This window comes from Brienomyrus brachyistius, chromosome 18, assembly GCF_023856365.1.
Source record: "Brienomyrus brachyistius isolate T26 chromosome 18, BBRACH_0.4, whole genome shotgun sequence".
In the NCBI taxonomy this organism is placed as follows: Eukaryota; Metazoa; Chordata; class Actinopteri; order Osteoglossiformes; family Mormyridae; genus Brienomyrus; species Brienomyrus brachyistius.
The window spans coordinates 17534445-17556536 of NC_064550.1; the positions used below are offsets into that span (position 1 = coordinate 17534445).

General features: G+C 43.6%; 2 protein-coding genes across 8 annotated transcripts; both read right to left on the reverse strand.

Annotated features, from left to right (window-relative positions):
- Positions 1-898: 898 nt before the first annotated feature.
- On the reverse strand, positions 899-7762 carry bach1b (BTB and CNC homology 1, basic leucine zipper transcription factor 1 b). Of its 6 annotated transcripts, none has more exons than XM_048984489.1 (7): positions 7338-7762; positions 7195-7250; positions 6545-6640; positions 5919-6170; positions 4426-5517; positions 4002-4208; positions 899-3711 (listed from the first exon to the last, which is right to left on the reverse strand). In XM_048984489.1, exons 4-7 carry the CDS (start codon positions 6168-6170, stop codon positions 3469-3471), a joined length of 1794 nt encoding a protein of 597 aa, XP_048840446.1. In that variant the 5' UTR covers positions 6545-6640; positions 7195-7250; positions 7338-7762; the 3' UTR covers positions 899-3468. The 6 variants fall into 6 exon arrangements, with proteins under 6 accessions (XP_048840446.1, XP_048840447.1, XP_048840443.1 ...); XM_048984490.1 differs by having other exon boundaries at positions 6545-6643; XM_048984486.1 differs by lacking the exon at positions 6545-6640.
- A 2933-nt stretch (positions 7763-10695) lies between these two features.
- map3k7cl (map3k7 C-terminal like) lies at positions 10696-21744 on the reverse strand. Of its 2 annotated transcripts, XM_048984551.1 has the most exons (5): positions 21367-21744; positions 20604-20685; positions 19105-19163; positions 16341-16456; positions 10696-12129 (listed from the first exon to the last, which is right to left on the reverse strand). In XM_048984551.1, exons 2-5 carry the CDS (start codon positions 20677-20679, stop codon positions 11958-11960), a joined length of 423 nt encoding a protein of 140 aa, XP_048840508.1. In that variant the 5' UTR covers positions 20680-20685; positions 21367-21744; the 3' UTR covers positions 10696-11957. The 2 variants fall into 2 exon arrangements, with proteins under 2 accessions (XP_048840508.1, XP_048840507.1); XM_048984550.1 differs by lacking the exons at positions 19105-19163; positions 20604-20685; positions 21367-21744 and having other exon boundaries at positions 16341-16864.
- Positions 21745-22092: the final 348 nt, after the last annotated feature.

Sequence of the window (22092 nt, forward strand, 5' to 3'; positions counted from 1 at the left end):
CAAGACAACAAGTCACTTTCTCAAGGGGACCTCAGCAAGCACCCCATTGATCTGGGTTTAACCAATATGCTTCTTGTTTAACATGTGTAAGTAAATAAAATGTGAACAAAAAGAAAACGCTACAGTCTCAACAAGACTTGTGTCATCACCATAGTGATGGTGATACAACCTAAAGCATCGCATATGACAAAATAAAAATTGACTCACATTATAAAACATTTATTACATAAGCAGAAGGCTATAATCAAACTGCTGAGGTCATAAATCTTCATAAATCTTCCTCATTTTCACAGCATCACTGAAAACTACCGCTATTAAGACCTTTTGTTGCATCCAGCCGAATGCAAATTATATCCCAGATATGTTTGTAGACTATAAGCCTGGTGGGTTTCTTAGATCGGTTGGATGTGTTGCTGGTCAGCTAGTGGTGTCCAGAGCTGAAACAAAGCTGAACCTGAAACACCAACGGACTTCAAAATCAGGAATTTGAATATTACATCTTCAAAATTGCAGACGTAAGTGATAAGGATTTATTGGAAGAGTAAGTAGCTTATTTTCTAGATTCTAGGGGTGGCCAATCTTATCCTCGCACCTGGGTTTGAACAGCTGACCTAAAGGTTACCCCAAAAACCTGCACACACACTTTGTGGATAACATTAGCCATCCCTGTTCCAAGAACTTGTTCATTGTTGCTGTTGCTTATCACAGTCACCAGATGGCAACAAAAGGCATTTTCTTTGCATTTCGTAATCTCAGGCTGGAAAATTTTTAATGACCTCTTTTACCCAGCTATTAAACTCATGGAGTCCAAAGGTGTAGTGGCTGACTAAGCTTGTAAAGGTTGCGCAATTTCGGAAGCAAGCAATAAAAAAAACAAGCTTTCCATATGAAAACCAAATACAAAATAAACAAATTTTATTGAGCATAGAGGATAACTGATTTTCATGTAGACAAAATCAATGTACACCAAGTGAGAGCAGCAGCTGCAATGAAACGAATACAGAACGAATATTTTCAACAAAAATTCAAAGCTTAATCAAACCTTTCATCCATTACACTGACATTATGAAGAATCCTGCAGGATCAACACTAAAGGGACTTCACCTGATTATGAACGTTTTAAAGAGATTTTCTTTTAATTGTGTTGAGAAAACATAATTGAAAGAACAGACAAAAATACATCCAGTGAAAAGGAATTTACAGATCCAATACAGAGAGGTCATGGGAGCAAAAGTTAAAAAACAGCAAGTGAATTCAAAGGTTGTGGATTTTAGTTGTGTGAGGCTGAAGGGTCACATGGTTTGTCTGGTCTATGTCTTGGTCCAGTGACCTGCATGAAGGGGACATGTTGCCTAGAGACACCTGTGCTATTACAAAGTCTGCTGTCTAACTGTATACCCTTGTGCTCAGTTGCAACCCCCCCCCCCCACCCCGTATTCCCTCCAGCAGAGACATTACCATAACAAACTTAGTAGGTCAGTGGCAATGTTATAGCCCCTTTTTTCGGGTGCTGGTAGTCAACAAACTTCAAAACGTCAAACCTTTCTGGAATACCTTACCTCTGGATTCCTATGAATAGTTACTTTGACTTATTAAAATAATCTGTCTTAACTGTGATTTTTGTTTTTGTTGACAGAATGCCTGCATAGAGTGTTTTTTATTTAAAGGAAAAGCACAATTAAATATTTTGGTAGGTGCAACTCCAAACGGTCAGCATACTCTAGGTCAGTACACACCCCCCACCTCTAGCACCCAAATTAGGAAGCAGAATCAAAATAGCAACAGGATAATTGTGAAGATTTTCTTCAGATACAATTGTCTTGTGGGTACAGTCAGGACAGACGACCTCTGAACCTGTATGTTCTACGCTGCAGACATTTAGAGCCCAGAAGTAAACAGGTTCTCAATAATTGTTTCAGCAAACAGAAACAATGGTAAGTCACTCAGTTACTGAGGAATGATTGAACCCCATTGAACCTGGCCTGGTCTCTAGGCGGGAAACACAGTCAGAGGCACCCTCTAGATATTTTGGACCCAATGAAAGCATATCATATTGGGCCCCCAACCCCGACCAAAACAATTATGCTACAAACTTTTTAGGGCCCCTGTCACTTTGGGGCCCTTGGAATCATCCAAACTTTCCCCCTTTACGGCGCCCTTGCACACAGTGGACACGCAACAGAACGTCCTGCGACATGATCGCCGCTGACTGAATGATGTTGGATTGTGAGTCCTCAACTCATAAAACGAACCATCATTCATCGGTTATGCTGTGCCACCAAGAAAAGGGCTTCTATCCCAATACTGTTATTGCAGCTTCTACAGCTCTGCTGAGTGCAGAAACTACATTCATCCATGTTACCTGGACATGCAGTCTCTGCCCAGCTGAGGTATGTGTTGGTGTGTTGGACCTGAGGCTATAGAGGTTGTGCATTTAAAAAACGTCCCCCTCTGATCAAAGACCAGGGCACGCCTGGAAGTTCGGCAGTTCTGATACGCAAGCACCCTCTGACCAAGTTTGGCGATAATTGTCCCCTTGTTACATTAGTCTGGGTTTGACAGTTAAAAATTATATGATTTACCATTACCATACTCTCAACGCAGAGGACAATCACATCTCCTGACAGGTTATCAAGGCTCTGACTGCTAATATCTACCCCTGAAATAAGTTCCACCTACAGGAAATTGCTCCTGTTGAGGTTCTGAGTGGTACTGGAAGAGCATGGAATACATGTTAACACTGTACAGGACAAAGCAAGACTTCCAATAACATACAATAAAAGGACAGAGTTACTACTTCCTTCCAAAAAAGGACCTAATACAATATCCTATGTGGAGCTAGTGAATGCATTCTTCGTCGTAAATGTACGGCGGTGGGACATGGATGCTCTGTGCCGGGGATGAGCGCATTCATTCACTTCTGCTGTGCCTTATTACCAGTCACACAGAATTTGGCTCAGCCCAGAACCCCCATCCCTGAGTTCTGCCCACAATCCAATGCCCATTTTAACTTCCCCCCTTTTTTCACTTGTGCTGACGCAGAAACAATCATTTAAGTTGGCCCCCATTTTTTTCTTTCTGTTTCTTAAACACGTTTCCCCTCCTCTACTCGAACAAAAGTCTCCCACTCCTATTCCGCGTCCCCACGTCCCGTGATTCTGCCGTCCCGTCCAGAGCACGGGACACTTTTGCGTACTTTGCACTCATATACTTTTAAAGGTGAGTGCTGGCGGTTGTGTGGCATAGTGACTGCTGGTATGTTCTTCAAAAAAAAAAAAAAGAAAAGAAAAACGGAAGTTTTTCATGAATCAGTGGGACACTTACTCCTCGTGTCCAAGACATAAGAGTGGCAGTGCCTTGTGGATGTGCCATCCAGTGACCTGTTGTGAGCTTTTGCTAAGCCGGGCATTGCAGGCACTCTGGGGGCCCCATCGACGGGGTGTCCACAGGGGGGTCCACAAGATGCGTTTATAGGGGCTCCTGGACATGGTCTCGGTCCAGTCTAGGCAGTCCTACGTGGGGCATGTTTGCCATGAACACCGACAGGGGGCAATCTGGTGACGAATATTTGGCCAGCACCTCCATCTGCTCCGGCTGCAGCCTGGCTTCCCGGCAAACCCGCTGGCACAGGTCCGACAGACTATGCCTGGTCTTGAGCCTCAGCTGGCTGAGATGATTCTGCTCCTGGAGGAGTTTATCCTTCTCAGACCTCTGCAGGGCAACGACACACATGGAAACCGAAACAGATAATTACTGCTACATAACAGAAGACTACAGTGCAGGTTGCATTTTAAATAGATCATGCATCAGACAACCAGAGGTGGAAAGTTCAGGTCAGATCCAGACCAAAGTTTCGTTTCAGCCATCCAGTTGTGTATAAAGAGTCACAGTGACAGAGCGCTCAACTAATTTGCTGAAACAAAACCATGGTCTGGATTTTCCACCTCTGCAGACAAGCAATAAAAAAGCACAAACAAGCAACAGAGGGATCTTGCTCGCACCAGTTTGTCGATCTCGCACTCCAGGTTGTGGATGCAGTCCAGCTTGCGCCTACGGCAGCGCTGAGCAGCCATGCGGTTCTTGCTGCGACGCCGCGCGTCGTGCACAAGGTCCATCTGCTCCTGGGTCAACGGCCGCACCTTCAGCAGCTGCTGGAATTCGTTACGACTCAAGGAGGAGATCTCCTCCACTGAATAAGGCAGCTGCACCTGTGCCACGTAAAGGGAACAAGAACGGAGATGAGGGGAACCGGAGATGAGCGAAAGCACAAATGCATTTTACACTAATAAATACAAAAGCCCATCTCTACCACAGTGGACTGACCGACATACACTGGCTCATTGACTCAGCAATGCTATTCATAGTTCTTTTACTTTCTCAGCCCATGAGCGTTGGGCTACTCAGATCAGGAAAAGCTCCACCCACCTTGCGAGCCCTCTCACTGATACAGCACTCGCTGTCTCCTTCTGTGTCAGCGTCCGACTCCTCCCCCGAGTGGATGGCGGAGACACAGGGGCTTTTCTCAGCAATGGAAGCCCTTTCACACTCAGGGAGCCATGTGCTCCCATCCCTCAGCTCCTGGAGAAATGGGCAGTCCTCCTTTTTGGGGTCTATAGAGCCGCTTGCTTCACACGAGTTGGACCAGGAGGTTAAGTGTTCGGCTACCTCCCTCTCGATGCTGCTCATCTGATCTCTCTCCCTGTTCTTCTGAGTCGGACTCTGGGAGTGGACGTGATTCAATCCATAAACAGACCCATTACGGGAGAGTTTATGGAAGGGTGTATCCAAACTATCCAGTACGCAACATTTAAATTTCATTCCTCTTGACCTCACATCCTGCCTAGAGCCTAAATGTTGCATCTCCTCGAAGCCGGTAGCAGTGGTGTTCTCCGAAAGTGCTTGGAGGCAGCTTGACCTCATGGCAACCTCCTTCTCACGTGTCAGGTGATCTGAGTGTGTCTGGCTTTGGCTCAGCTGGCACTGGACCAGGTCTTCACTGATGCTTGGCCCACTGTTGCTCTCAGTGGCCAGCTCTGAGCAGGATCCCAGGCAGAGTTTCTCTCTCGTGGTGAATCCGCAGTACTTTGGACTCAGGACACAGTAGTCTTCCTTCTGTCTCTCCTGAGTGATTGGGCTGCATTGGCCACGTGCGTTTATGGATGGTTTGGCAAACCGACACGGTTTGTTTGGCTCTTTCACAGGACCATCGGTAGACTCGATGTCCGTGAGCTCTACCTCAGCAACGTTGTCGCCGTCGTCCACGGTGCCACTGAGTTTGGCTCCCTGTCGTTTCTGCTTGCAGCATCTCTTCTTCCACCACGACTTCCGATAGACTGACTGTTCATCTTTTGTGTCGTCAAAGAATTTGGGAACCAGGAACTCGAAGCAGGCTTTGTCTAGGTTGCGGAAGCCTAAGATCGCTGCACAGCGTCGAATCTCCAAGATGTTCTCCTTCGTGAAGAGGAGTTTTGCTGTGTATGCAAACTGCAGTAGTGGGTCAAATCCTTCCACTGTGACCTACATAAAGAAAGAAAATATATATCTATCTATCCATCTTCCAGTCCACCCAGACCCTATCCTGGGTAGCACCAGACACAAGACAGGTCACACCCGGATGGGATGTTGGTCCATGGCAGGACACACACTCACACATACAACGAGCAAATCCAGTTCAAGTAAGAGAATTGTTTCCCCTAAGAAAGGAAACTGAAGAGGAACCCAGTGGAAACCCACACAAACAAGGACATAACATGTATGGTCACTTACATCAAAATGTTTTCCATAGGTAGATTTTGATGACAGGGCGCCCCTCCAGTCCCAGGAAAACACACCTGTCCCCCCCCCCCCTCACATCAGAGCTAAAACTTTAAAATAATTTAGTTTTGAGTTAAACTAGCCCAAACGTCATCATAACCTACCTCACTGGGTAGTGTGATGACCAGCCCTTGGCCAACATGGCTGGCAATCCTGGTCTGGAAGAAGTTACTGCATGCTGCCAGTACGGCGCGGTGGGCACGGAAACTCCTTTCTTCGACCACGACAGTGACGTCACACAAAACGTCTTTCTGCCGCTGCTCATCCAAGTACTGGAGTACCCGCGTGCTGTGCACTGAAGACTGGAAGGTGAACATGGAGGACTTGCGGCTCTCGAAAGACATTATCTGGGACATCTATTGTGTACAAGACAGGAAAAACACAATTCACATAAACGTCAAATTCATTAAGGATAACCGTGAAATCACGTAATTCTTGCGCTGCATTAACAAGAGCACATGCATACAACATGCCAGGCTGCTCAATTATGCTGACATAAGTGACTTACCGGAGTAAGACAGACTATGCTAAAGATGCTAAATACTTAAGTAGACCCGGGCGAGAGTGGAATTTGTATTTCATAAAATACCTCCAAAACGGCTCCAAAACAATTAGACAAGTAAAGCCAGACTCATATGAATTCTTCATTAACAGTAGTTACCAACACGGCACAGTATAATTTCAACTGCGTGAATAAGACACATCCAAAAAAGAGGACGTCTGCCTGCACCTCGCATGCATCTGGGCAGCGGATGATCGCCGCTCTGTCTAGTCATGCGGGCCGCGCGCTGCGGTGCAACAGCTCCAGTCGCTGATTCACGCGCTTCTGCTGACAAAGGATGATCAAGCACTTTTCTCGCGTTTAGAACTTCCCGAAAGCCAGTGTATGCAGCCGCGCTTACAGATAAGAATAAATCATGATCCTCTGTACAATAAATGCTTAAACTCATTTATGCCTGTTAGAAGCATTATAAACGCTTATTTTATACACATGTATATATGCTACACATCAACGTATTTTTCTCCTTTTATGACACTGCGTGTAAGTCGAAATGCTTCGCGCAGTACGATACAACTGTTTTAGTCTACTGGTTTATAACTGGTTAGTGTCGTCCGCGTATACTGTTTCCGTGTAAAAACATTACAATCGGCACAGAAGAAACACCGTGTCTTTTAGCAAGCTTTGCTTTAATGTGGTACTTTCTGTTGCCATGCTGAGAACTATAAAGGTAAAATCAGTACAAATTCAAGTTTATGCCATTTTCGATAAATTAAAGAAACGTCGGCTGTTCATTCTAAGACCACTTAACCAAACGCTTTAAGCAAACTCATATTACCTTTTTTATTTATTGCGACATTTTTCACCCAGACTTACACTACCTGTGAGGATTTAAAGTGAACGTCCCCCTCTCATTGGCAGATGGATAAAAAAGTTCCTGAAAAACAATGTTTATTGTATCTGATAAGGTTTAATACAAATCTAATTTCTATACAAGCCGGTATTGTAAAAAAAATGTACAAACCTGTTGTATAATTTCAGTGAACGTAAGCCCCGATCTTTAATAATTCTCGACCCGTCCCCTACAATGTAAACAATATTGTATGTGTACAGTCTAGCTAAAATACAGGTCCGATTGACTGGCGTTTTTTCCCCGAACTGGAATCATGTGACAATAACTAAAATGTTCCCCTTTCCGCGCACCGAAACGCGATCCTTGGTCTTGTTCGAAGTCAGCTGGTGCACCGGACCTGCTTAACTTCCGCCCCTTTCAATGGAATCGCTTTTATCTGCATTCAGTTTGTTGCTCTCTTCTGTGCGCCTTCTCTTGCACGCTTTCTATTCCGTCATTCGTCGTTCGTTTTCAGTCTGTCATTAAAAGTCATTATGTCACCCGAAGGAAACACTCCGTATCTGTCCCTGGACCTTGCCTCTGGTGAACAATTTCAAGAACGTTTAAAACAGAAAGTGTTGATCCTATTTGCTTATCTACCCAGTATTGCAAATTCACCAGATTTAAAGTGCCAGCATGACTAGAAATGCAATTACAATTTTTAACTTTATTGTAGGCCTAGTGTATTGCTGACAAATTCGTTCTACAAAATTTAATGCACTCCCTTATTATTCGATTTTTATATAATAATCAGTCATAATTACGGCTTAAGATGGTTTATTATTATTATTATTATTATTATTATTATTAATGCTGAGGCTAATTGGAGTTGCTAAATTGCCCGTAGGTGTGCATGTGTGTGTGAATGGTGTGTGAGTGTGCCCTGCGATGGGCTGGCCCCCCATCCTGGGTTGTTCCCTGCCTCGTGCCCATTGCTTCCGGGATAGGCTCCGGACCCCCCGCGACCCAGTAGGATAAGCGGTTAGGAAAATGGATGGATTATTATTATTATTATTTTAATTGATTATTTTTTTTTAAAAAAACCTTCCGGTTTGAAAGTAGTGCCTAATTTCAATTTTACCATAAGGAAGTGGAATCTTTACCACCCACATTTAACACGAATGACTAGTTCTTAATAAGCCGCGGTGGAGCAAAGCCACATAGTAAATGATTGTGGGCCAGATCTACCTGCATCTCCTTAAATCTGGGCAGGAGAGTCTAAATGATTACAGTTGGCTTGTATATGCTCTGAAGATCCAGCACACTTTTACCTAACCATATACATATAGGCATAGCAACAGGATAAATAAGGCAGGCAATGACCTGGGGCCCCGAGCTAGTAGGGGGCTTCCGAGGGCCACCAAAATCTGCTGTATTTGTGTATTCTGTTTTTCACAAAAATGAAAATATTGGTCTTGAGTTTATTGTGAATTGTATAGGGCCCCCAGAGTCCCCAGAATCATCTCTGGATATAATGATCAATCACTTACCGGATGTGCAGCTGATGCAGAAACAATCTGAGGGGTGATCGCCCCACATGGCAAGATGAATCTGAACTTGATCCAGGTCAAATGCTGTTTAGAAATTGCCGCAGATCCGTAAATCCGATCTGGCCCGGTGTCTTTTTGAACAGTGGACCAATGCTGGGTCAGATTTACGTTGAGTGTTACCAGATCTGGGCCGTATCTGCACCAGAATCAAAAGCTAAGTTCAGGACGGGTCCGAATGTGGCTCAGATTCATTTACTCCAGGTTGACTGCTGACCAGTTCTGCTAGAGGATCCTAGATTAATATATGTGGGTGGTGAGTGTCTCAGCTGTGCACATGATCAGAAGATTGACATGTCTGGGGGCCCTTGCACAAGGCCCTTACACCCAGCTCCTGGGACGTCGTGCATTGGCGGACCTTGCGCTGTGACCTCTATGCGATGGAGAACGAGAAGTAGACGAAGAGACACATTCCGATGTACTTGGGCAAATAAAAGCATTTATTTATTTGTTATTTTATGCTAAGTTAGGATCCAGTACCAGAATTGGTCGGCAGTCAGTCTGGAAAAATGAGTCGGAGCCACATTCGGACCAGATCTGAATTTAACTTTTGACTCTGGTGCATATATGGGCCAGATTCGGTAATATATCCAATGTAAATCTGTCCTTTATATGACCCTTATCTGTTTTAGATCCAGAAAGCAGATTCAGACCAGTACTGGTCCATTGTGAAAAAAGACTGGGCCAGATCCGGGTTTACGGATCTGTGGCAATATCTGAAGAACATTTGGTTCTGATCCTATTCTGATCTTGCTACCTTATATCAGCTGTGTTGAAAGTTATTTTGGTAACCAACTCCTTTGTTGGCGTCAATTCTGGTACATATTGAGTGTGTATTGTGAGGTTTTGGTAGAAAAGTGTGGCTCTCTGCGTGAAGTATGTTTTTTTTATTTTACAAAGGTAAATCAGAAATGTCAGTGCTTGTTTTATTTCCACTTGAAGAGCTAGCTACATAGAAAATGGAGGAGCAGATTTACCAAGAATAAACCAAACACACGCTTGCACACACAGATTTGATAGTGGTATCTTTCTGGCATACCCTCCATTTCTAAGTGCATAACCCTAATCTATGATGACCTTAAGCTTGCTATCGTGTTCAGGTCGGCACCGACCCATTTGTAAGTTTAAAATGCATACATTTGTGTACTGCATCAAGGCTTTAATTTATATAATACACTTGAGGATTATTTTACCATTATTTTTTTATTGAAAACGAGAGGTGTGCTGTCAAAGAAAGGTACAGAAAGCCAAAAATATTAAAACCAATAATTTCATGGGTAAGGAAGCCTAACAAGGTAACCAAGAGGTAAGAAACAAATTGGATGATATAACTGTTTTGAGGGTATTTTATGGCTGATTTACGACACGGGTCGGCACCGACAAGTCTAACACCAAAGACAGGAACAGAAACCTAACATAGCACTAAGGTCAAGCACACGTAAGCAAACAAAATGCCAGACTTTTGGCATTTTCAGTTTTTTGATAGCATTCACAGATTTTTTCTAAAATTGAATTTCCCTTTCTGGAGACTGAAAAAATGACCCCCCACAAGGTCAAAACAAGAGGTTTTTATCACATTGTGGGGACCAAATCTCCGCACAATGTAATACATACATGACCCACACACACAAATCATATATAGGCCATGACATAGGTATTGAATAGTGCCGTGTAATGCTGATATTTGTAATGGTCTAATTTTATTGTGGTTTTGTTACATGGGGAACAGCCCGTGCATTTTTGATAATTCCCAAAGTTTTTCCACGATTGCTCTTGCGAAGGTGCCGGTAAAACTCGCCGGGCGGTTAAGTAAAGAGACACAGGCTTCTTAAACTTGTTGAGGTTCTTTCACAATTATCCAAACTATACACATATCGTGAAACGTCAAGTTCCTGTTCCTCAGATACCATGTATGTAGCTTAAAAACAACACATATAAAGGGAAACATCTCGTAACATTTAATGTGTTTTATTTACCAATTCATAAATGTCTGCTTTAAGATAGATACAAACCAGTAATATGTTTTGACCCTTCATTTAACCCTTAATAGAAAATGAAAATATGTAAAATGAAATAGGACATGCTAGTACTGAGTTTCACAACACTGTAGATCAGACATTATACTTTCCTAGAAACTTCTAACTCAATACGAAAATGTACACATACACTCTATGAGCAACTGTCCTCACTGAAGAGCTCTGCGTATAATCACAACATACACTCAACTGTCCTCACTGAAGAGCTCTGCGTATAATTACAACATACACTCAACTGTCCTCACTGAAGAGCTCTGCGTAAAATCACAACATACACTCAACTGTCCTCACTGAAGAGCTCTGCGTATAATCACAGCATACACTCAACTGTCCTCACTGAAGAGCTCTGCGTAAAATCACAACATACATTCAACTGTCCTCACTGAAGAGCTCTGCGTATAATCACAACATACACTCAACTGTCCTCACTGAAGAGCTCTGCGTACAATCACAACATACACTCAACTGTCCTCACTGAAGAGCTCTGCGTATAATCACAACATACATTCAACTGTCCTCACTGAAGAGCTCTGCGTATAATCACAACATACACTCAACTGTCCTCACTGAAGAGCTCTGCGTAAAATCACAACATACACTCAACTGTCCTCACTGAAGAGGTCTGCGTAAAATCACAACATACACTCAACTGTCCTCACTGAAGAGCTCTGCGTATAATCACAACATACACTCAACTGTCCTCACTGAAGAGCTCTGCGTATAATCACAACATACACTCAACTGTCCTCACTGAAGAGCTCTGTGTACAATCACAACATACACTCAACTGTCCTCACTGAAGAGCTCTGCGTATAATCACAACATACACTCAACTGTCCTCACTGAAGAGCTCTGCGTACAATCACAACATACACTCAACTGTCCTCACTGAAGAGCTCTGCGTATAATCACAACATGTACTCAACTGTTGAACAGAAACAAAAAATCATTTTTAATGTCTGCGGCTGACAGCTAGGAGAGATATTCACTATTTGGAACTGCTTGTTCACAAGCAAGTGGACCTTATGGACCTTGGCCTGAGGACAGGACCCAAATAAATGTAGGGACCTCATTGCCCTTAACAGAAATTTCAGAACATGTTATCCCAGTAGACCTTCATATAAGAGGAGAACCTCCTAAGTTGGGGAGGATCACTGGGCAGGCAAAGGTCATGAAGAACCCTGCCTCTTCTGGATAAGCACCCTGAGCGTCTCCAGCCGCTGGCTGTGGACCTTTACCAGAGTGCGGTTCTCCTCTGAGAGCACTCGGAATTCCTCCTCCAGACGGGCAATCTCCACGCTGGCTTTCTCGTCCTCCATCAGTTCTTCAATCAGTTCTTTCCTGTATGAAACGCCACAAGAAATAAAACAAACCAGCCATGTTGCATCCTTAAATGAATGCCTGACCAGAAGTGGAAATTTCAGGTGCAGAAAGTACAAATCCAGTCCAAGATTTTGTTTCAACCGACCAGTTGAGCACGAAGAGTCACAATGACAGAGAACTCAACTGGTTGGTTGAAAAAAAAATCTTGGTCTGGATTTTTACTTTCTGCACTTGAAATTTTCATATTTCCACCTTGCCTGACCACTCTGTACTGGGCCTGAGATTATAGACATTTTCAGCCACCTTCCCAGAGTTGGGTAATTTAGATCCAGATAGTGCAAGTCCAGACGGGGATTTCGTTTCAACCAACAGTTGAGTCCTCTGTGACTGTGACGCTTTATGCTGAACTGGTTGGTTCAAAGAAAATCTTGGTCTGAACTTTTACTCTCTGGACCTGAATTACCCAACTCTGCACTTTTCCAGCAGACTCCATGTTGGTTTTCAAGATGGCTTAGTTAGTTGCCGGTGAACTGTTAGCCATGACCTGGTGTATTCCGATGAATTCATGGAGGATTACGTTGACCACGTGGTATGGAATTAATCCTTTTACGGTAATATTCGTAATAGTGGATTGATTCTGATCGGGTGGGCATGGATCGTTCTGAATTCAGATTAATCGTTCACTGCACGAACATGTTGTCCTCTACCGATCTCCATACAATGAAATCTATTTCGCCGTAAATAATTTTGTCTCATAAAAGAATCCAGGATGCTTATCTGAGCCATTAGATCGGCATGCAGAATGCTTATCTTGGTTTCGGGAGACAGAGGGGGGTCGTTATCTAGCACCCTATGTTGTCTGTAGGGGGGACAGGGAGGCGTTGCGCAGACACCCGGCACCAGGACGCCTACTGTGTTTTCTCAAGCAGCATCACTCGGACAAAAGGGGGAACTGGATAACACCTTGCCCTGGGGGGAAGGGGTGAGCCTGGCCAGCTCGCCCCCTGCATATATATCGCCCCCTGAATATATATATATATTCGTATGATTCATGCTATTCCATATCTGTTGTGGTACAAGGTTATTTTGCATTGTTTCAATTGATATATTGATATTGATTTTAATGCGAGGTTATCTTGTATCATTTGTATTAAAGTGTTGTTTTTGAGTGAACCTAAGCGCGCCTGTTTGTTCCTTCGAGAGCCCTATAGCCCTCTCTCATCCATTTTTAAGACACCTGGTGAGGCACAGTGTCCATCAAGTTGCCTGCCTTCTCATCACATCGGTTATTTATGTTGCCCCAAGGGAGGCACTGTGGGAGGTGTTCCAACAATCCTGGCCTGCTTCCAGAGAAAAGATAAGTGACTTCAAGCCATGAGGCACACATAAGCTGGTCAGTGAGCCAACGTCATGAAAAAAAATCCTTTGCCAAAGTACAAATGGAAAACAAGATAGCCAGGATATCAGACTCAGCAGATTTTACTGATATGTGGCGTTAAACTAGTATGCGTCCTGTTGGTGTTGCTTTACCCAACTGTTCAAGGCGCTGAATTTTGTTTCTTTCCTCTTTCTGGCTGAAGTACATACTGTAGGTTCTAGATAGAAGACATGGGAAATCAGAAGAGTAAACAAAATGTTCTTCATTTGCGGTGCCGGTACAGAACGTGACGGACGTCGCTTATTTTAAGATACCCTGACACTCCCTTGGATGACGTGCCAGGGGGAATTAATGGAGTCTACGTTCTCAGGAGTACAAACTATACTGATGAACTCGATCGGATATTCAGTTTGAGGGCATCTCCTTTCTGGTTGGATATAACATTGGTGAATCCAAACTATAATTTTTGCCCCAGAATGTTTGCAGGCCGATCCATGGCAAATTTTGGTTCCTGTATGTGTCCACTTAAGAGAGGTATACTTCCTTGCCCAAAAAAGGTATCTGAAAACTGGTAAACAGACACGTCACTGCTTGGCAACATTATCGGTCAGTTACCTTGAGAGCATGTACAGCTAAACGTTTGTACTTCTGTGTTTCTTTGTGAGTTTCTGTGGCAGCACCCAGGAACATCTGAAAGTCTGTGTTTCTCTGAATTTCCTGTGAAGCCTTTGACCGTGGAAAATGGCTCTTTTTACATGCAAAAGGTCCAACCATACTTAAAACAAACCTTGAATCACCTGTTTCTCTATTTAGGCTTCAGAAACTATTCTGTGGCAACTGATTAGTGTCAGAGGTTTCAGCGCTGCAACGAGGAAGCAAATTATTTCATGTGTCCAACAAGCATGTTTTGTCGCAATTATTTTTATCGTAATAATTTAATAATAACATGAAATGCTAATAGTGGAAGACGAGGGACATCTATCTGTAGTGCCGTTAAAACTAACTGATGACAGGCTCATATTTTTTTGCAAAGGGGCATGACTTGAGAGGATGCCCCCTTGTCGTTCAGTACGGAGTGTGATGCCAGTGGGCGTCCCAGGCAGCGTGTTGTGCTGTATCTGCGGGAGATTAGGGGGTGGTAATCATGGTAACCATTACCCACACTCATGTCCAGTGCACAGTTAAATTCTGCTCTGAAAAAAAATTGTCCATTTCTGCACCTTAAAAGGTACATTTACCTACATCTATAGCGTACAATTGGCAGACCCTTGAGGGTACAGACAGGTGTATTATAAACCATGTATTTATGTTTGTGGCTGGAGTTTGAGTGTGTGCGTGATCCAGGTATGCATTACATTGTGGGGACCAAAAGTCCCCTTAATGTAATAAAAACTTGTCATTTTGATATTGTGGGGACCATTGTTTCAGTTCCCAAAAGGGGAAATTCAATTTTATAAAAACCAGTGACTGTCATCAAAAAGCTAAAAATGCCAAAAGTCCTATATTTTGTTTGGTTACCCATGGTTAAGGTTAGGGCCGGGTGGGGGTTAGGGTTGTCAATGTTGGGATTAGGCTTTTCCCAAATAAATGAGTGGTCCCCACAAACATGTACAGTTCTGTGTGTGTGTGTGTGTGTGTGTTTCCGCACAAAAGGGAAGAGGGCTGCTGGCAGGCTTCTGTCACACATGTAAGCACCAAAAATAACACACAGGCATCCTGTCTGCTGAATTGTGCTACAGACCACAGCAGTCCCTCATAAAGAAGTGCTTTTCACCCATTCAGAAACTACAAAGGGGTAGTAATGCATGTCCTGCAAAATCCCCCGCCTGATCAGGGCCTCCCGGTAGCCTTACACGGCACACGGCACACCACACGAGTGTGGGGGGGAGTGGGCGTGAGGAGGTGGGCGGGAGGAGGTGGGCGGGAGGAGGAACAGGGAAGTGAAGTCTGTGACAGGATCAAGTGCTGAATGGAAGGTGGCTGGTGAGAGTCGGCTCTCCATGAGCTGCCTGAAGCTCAGGTCGGAGCATGTCTGTTACTGAGCAGAACACAGTGCAGCTCATGAGCACCTGAACATTTCCTTTTAGTCACCTATGATGGCACACTGTACAGTGCACCCTGTACAGTGCACCCTGTACAGTGCCACTAACATGCTGTCAAACTCAATAAAGGATTATAATTCTGATGTACAGAAATTAAAAATGATCAATATACCACTACTACTACTGCCACAGATACTATTACCATTAATACAAGGGGGTCACGAGATGATTTACAGAGTATGCTTCTAAAATTAAAATAAAAAAAAAATAAATAAACATTCCCTAGACAATATCTGCTACTGGTCATCGGAAATAAATGTATTGATGGGAACCAACTTTGATTTAGCTAAATGTCCCCCAGGCTGGAGAAATCTACCAAGCACCCCCCGCCCCCCACACACACACACACACACACACACCTGAAGTCTGCAAAATCAATACTACTGCTGCTGCTGCTTCTACTAACAGTACTACTACTTCTAGTACTACCACCAGAGGTGGAACATTCAGGTTGAGAAGGTAAAAATATAAAGAGTCACAGTCACAGAGTACTCAACTGCTTGGTTGAAACTAAGTCTTGGTCTGGATTTGTACTTTCTGAACCTGAACTTAACTGGGTTAACAGATGGATAATGACAGGTGTGGTTAATAGATTTCCCACCAAACATGCTCATCCATACCTTTCTTTACTGTTTCACCTAAATGCCCAACATAAATGTTGCTATGATTATAAACAGTAGAGACACAGACACTAATATCCTGCATCGACATAGCAGCACGGGTCATAATCAGCCTCTGCCTACACTCACTTTCGGTCCTCTAGTAGGGCAATCTCGGTCTTGACCTTGTGGAACTCCTTGGCCATCTTGCAGTGGTCCTTGTACACCTGGACGGACTCCTTCAGGGCCTGGCACGGAAGCAGCGGCTGGTAGCGAGAGGGGAGAACGAGAGGGGAGAACGATAGCGGCGGTGATGCAACACGCGCCAAGGTGATAGCGGGGAGCAGGGACGTGGAGCACACAATATGGATGGGAGCATGTAGATACAGAAGACCATGACACGTTAAAGCGGCATAGGAGCCAGGGAATTCCTTAGTCATACTGACGTGGTACTGCATCCTCACATACCCCAGCCACTGGAACTGTCTAAATATCTCAGCAACTTCTGAACTGGTTTTCTAAAACATACGTGCTTTTTAAAAACAGCAAAAGGGAAAACCCTTAATGAATAGCTCAGTAAAGCTACTTCGTGGTAAAACAAGTGGTATAATGGCTGAAGGGAACAGGTTTGTTATACAGTTTTAATAACTTATAACTTCTTTGTTATTAAAAGGGTAAAAAAGGGCTGTACCCTTGTAATTGTACCTTTTAAGGTACAGAAATGGACTCTGAGGAACATCCCAAAGGTACAAACAGCATTAATGCATCAATGGTACAGAAATGTTCCTCTGAGTCTGAGAGTGTAAATGATTTGTAACGCAAACTTTTAGTTCAGTTGAATTAATATATTGACTTCTCCGCCCTGTGAATAATTGTGGGTAAAGTTGTTTATTTGTCACGATGATGCAATATCGTTTTATCCTGTCATGTAAAAATTCGCTAGCTGTTTGTGTATTACTGTACGTTGTGCAGAGCATGTTTTGGGAAGCATCTGCTTTATGGGATGGCCTCTTTGTCTGGCTCTTTCTCTGACATGCATGCGCATACAGAATACAGTTTTGGAGCATACATCACCAGACCTCAAGAGGCTGCACATTACAACATTTGGAAAATAGCTGCTAGGTCACTTCCTCATGTTTTGTAGGGCTTCAACTTCTGCTTTCGGAGTGACTCAGGCCAGACACATCTGAGCTCCCCCCCCCCGTTGGGCAGTCATAGCTCACATTTCTCTAAGGCATTTAGGATGGTGCCTGGTCTGTCTCTAACCCAACTGTCCTCTTAATTACAAGTCCCAATACACAGCAGGTAGAACAGACTGAGTCCGAACGGTACGAGGATCAAAAATACTCCAGAATCAATTGTTACTAGTTCCCCGTATTGGCATTAATAGAAAAACATAAATACATCCATCTTACTCAAGAAAACAGAACAGCCTGTACGGGCTAAACCAACTCCTTCCATGACTCACTCGTCCATGAGTCCTCAGTCACCATCTCTAATTCTACACCCACTGTTACATTCTACTGCACTTAGTTGATCTCCAGCCCAAAATATACGCTGCTTTGCACCATACGCTTCCTGGGATAGGTGCCAGTCCACTGCTGACTGGATAAGAATTATTAAGAGCAAAATGATGGGTGTTACACGATATTATGAAGAAATACTACCTTTTGCCTTTCCTTTGACACTTTCTAAATTACACTGCACGTTTTATATCTCTTTAATTACATAAAAATGTAGCTTCTCAAGAGCTTTATACCTTTGGCATGACTCAGTGTTACCGACCCGGTGAACTAAAGATAAAATGTGCTCAGTGGCGATTTGATTGAGCAAGAGCCTCTTTTGGAGGAAAAAAAGGCTGGTTGTGTTTCCACCTAGTGGCAAAGGTGGGGGCACACAAGACACATCAGACATCTTAGCAGTGGTGCGGGTGCCTGGCCCACTGGGCCTGTTGCAAGTCTCATGTTGGATGAGCAGCAACGACCACAACAACTGTATTGTTAGCACAGCATTAAGAAGGAGGAAAAGGGGAAGAGGATGAAAGAGAAGGATGATGAGAACACGAGAACATTATGAAGGACGAGAAGAAGAGTGGGAGAGAGTGTATTATACAAGAGGAAGAAAGTGGACACCAAGAAGAGGTGAAAATGGAGAATCACAAGAAGAAAAACTGGAGGAGAAGAAGTTAAAGAAGACTATAGCCGCGTTGTCACAGCGGGAATATCCCTTTACTGGGAGCTCGGTATGTTGAATGTCAAGGTGAGAAATGTTGGTGAGTCACAGCTGCACAATGACAATGACAGAAGAAGACCGTCATAACCCCCCCCCCCCCCCCCAGTCTTCACCACCAGCCGTACCGCCACTGGCCACATCAACTGTAATCTGGTTGCATGCCTGACTAGTCGGCATCCTCTCGTCAACCGCGGGCACGGTTCCAGCGGCGGGCATGACCCTCTAAAATTGGTCCCACTCAATAGCATCAGGGATCCAGCACTCATAAATCAGAGTCTCAGAGGGATACAGCAATGGCCTCGGGTCTGTTCTCTGCCCCGAATTGTTTTGCCATGAATCTTGTGAATGAGAACAGAGAGACGATGTTATTGCACTGAGTTGTGCAACGCTATAAAACTATTTGCAGAACACGGCTCTGTCATTAGGCCACAACTCCGTCGATATAATCCTAGCAAACATGTGTATACCTCGTCTTTCTGCAGTTTATCAAGTTGTATCTTTTCCACCTGTGTTTTAATTACCAATAAAACCGTATCATTCCTCATCACTGCATATTTCATATTTTAAGTATACAAACTAACCAAATATTGCCACAGGTGTGTCATAGTGGATATGAAGGACCACAGGTTTTCACCATGTTAGAGGTGATATGAGAGATGTGTAATGGGTTGGGACGATTAACCTGTAACTGCTGCTCGAGGTCTGGAAAGGTTTGAAGGAAGTCCTCAACATCTTTTAACTCTGGGGGGAAAAAAAAAGTTAATGATCACAATTATTTTTTGCTCATTTGCAAACTGTAACTTAACTGTAACTGTAAGTGGGTACAATACACTTTGTCCATGAACTAAGAAAAGGGCTTTTTTTCATTTAGGGGTTCAAGGCGTTGTTTATTTATTTGCTGCTTTTCGACCTGGTACCAGTCCAAAGCCTTTTTTTACACTTCCCAAAAGAACGGATTTCTTTGAGGGGTGGGCACGACACAGATACTACATGGTATAAAGCACCACAGGCGAGTGGCGTGAAGGGCGAGTGTTTAGAATAACATGGCAAAATGACAGCAGACGCTTACTTTGATGTGATTTTAGATACCCCCCGAGTATCGCAACACACAGACGGGTCTGAGATGCTAAATGGAAGGTCAAACACATTTTCCAACGCAGATCTCGGAAGACAAAACATAAATATACACGGGATAAGCCCGTATTATTTTTGAAAATACAGGTTTATGTCATTATATTGAATACAGACCAAAGGCATTTAAGTACATCCTGCCTTAATGAGCATTAGCGATATTGCCAAATATCACATTACATTTACAAGACACTGTATATTCAGAATCACCATTGATTCACGTCGTTTTAGTGTAAACTACAGTTTATAAACAGAGCTTCGGCCAATGTCGCCCTTCACCTCCCGCCAGAAACATTGCGCATGTGATGATGCGCTGCGGCTTGAAAGGAGTGCAAAGTGTTAAATGCTTTTAAATATAGGTCAGTGCTCAAAAAGCAAACTAGAGAACCACAGGCCCCCGCGGAATTAAAGGGGGAGGGAAACCTGATGCCGAGATATCACCGCTGCAGCTGCCGTCCAAGCATTTGGCCGAATAGCTGTAAAACACTTTGACAGCGCTGGACCCTGACAGCCCCTCTGTGCGGCTAGGTAGATGATCGGTTTTTAAGATGCCAAAGTATACCAAAATAGAGGGGACACCTGTCTTGCTAAAAGAATGACTACAGTTAAATTTATACTGCACAGAGTGGCTCGGGTCGGGTTTTCTAGGCACTGTTCTGGGGGCAGGAATTTTGTACATCTACCCCCCCCCCCCCACACACACACACCCAAACCTCAGCTCTTCATGGGGGGGGGGGGGTCTGTTTTGTTTTAGAGGGCAGCCGACGAGACATGGCTGTTGAGTGAATCTCTCCATACGTACAACTCCCTAAATGAAAACACAGAACGATCTGCAGTAACGGCTTGCACAACGAACACTGCACAAGCCGTATGAGCAAGGGCATAACTTTGAGTTTGAGCATTGGGGGGTGGGGGTTGAGGTCTCCACCCCTTTAAGGGGTTCCAGGGGGGTGTATTGGCTGGTTTTGATTATTGTTACAACTCTCTCCCACCCCCCATAATTTACGCCCATGCATGCGAAAACGCATTGAGTGAATGACAGTGATTTACCTGAGGGTTCGTCGAGACTGAACGCAATTCTATATTCAGGTTTGTCAGGCGATACCCGTCTTGTTGAAGTGATCATTTATTCCTTGCGGCGGAGAAAGGTGAAAGTCGTAAGAGAGAAAAACAATGCAATTTAGGGGACTTCTTTGTCAGAACAGATCACACTGTTATATTATTTCTTTCTTACAAGGTCATCAGCCCGAGACGACATTAAAAATTAAGCTATTAAGTGGGTATTTGAATAGGTAATCAGTTTTTAAATATGGATAAGCTGTTGTTCCTATAGTATTGTCTCACATACAATTAATAAAGACGTTTTGGCTCCGTAGATGAAAACCACTAAACACCCGTTTATTATTATGGCAACAAATAAATCGAAGCTTTTTGTTTTTTTTTTTTTTTGTTTGCGGTCAAGCTTCGCTTTACGAGCTCCGTCATACATTGTGAGGCTCAAATGATAAGTTGGCAACGTGAGCTTATCTTTTTTTTCATTTAGAACCAGGTTGATTTTCGTTGTCTAACATTAAAAATAATAAATAAATAAGTACATTTCACTTTCAAATAGAGGATTGTTCATTGTTGTCCAGAAAGAGAAATATCCACACAATGCGTATAAATGTCGGTAAGACACAAACGACCGAAACCGTGCCAGCATGCAAAATAATCGTAAATGGGTAAATCTGGATGCAAGCCACCGATGACAAATGGGGAGGCGGCAAGCAGAAGCTGCCACGAAGCACATGCTTCCCCGAACTCAGAGACTTACCTCTCAGGTCGACTTCACGGAGGACGTGCAAATTCAAAGGAGGATTATCCTCTTTAATTTTCAACCAGGGCCGTCAAGACTTTTATATATGCAAGCTGCCGCCTTGCTTTGCAAGTACAGGCTAAGTGTTTTTTTTACTTTTCAATGTGAACCAATAGTTGCGGCCACTAGTACAACTAGACAGAAATGACTTCGCGCTGAGCTTGAAAGCCGGTCTTCACAGCCAGCCTGCTCGTCTTGCACATGTTAACATCCAGTCCGGCTCCAGCGCAACAAGGGGTTTGTACAGCGGGGGGATGCTGCTCTCTGTACTTCGTCTGTCATTCGGGTCCCAATTAAAGGGCTCAGATGGCATGACTTTAGTCAAGAAAAATGCCCACGGCTCCAATCAGCTTTGAGTGACACAGCCATCCTGAGTTAGCGATGCAATAGCTGTGCAATGATGCAGTACACCAGAATGAGGCTCTTCTGATTGCTCGATTAAAGAATATCTTGTTTTTCTTTACCAGTAACGCACTCGAATATTATCGTAGGTTTGCAGAATAATGAGAAAACTACCCCATTGAGGTGACTGAAGAAATTTAAAAACAACCGTAATTCAGAGTACGGAAAATATTTACTTGTGCTTAGATTATAAAAGTACAAAATACAATAAAATAAGACAAATACAAATAATTCATATTAATGAAAAAATAACCAACACATTTGGAATTTTTTACATAAAAT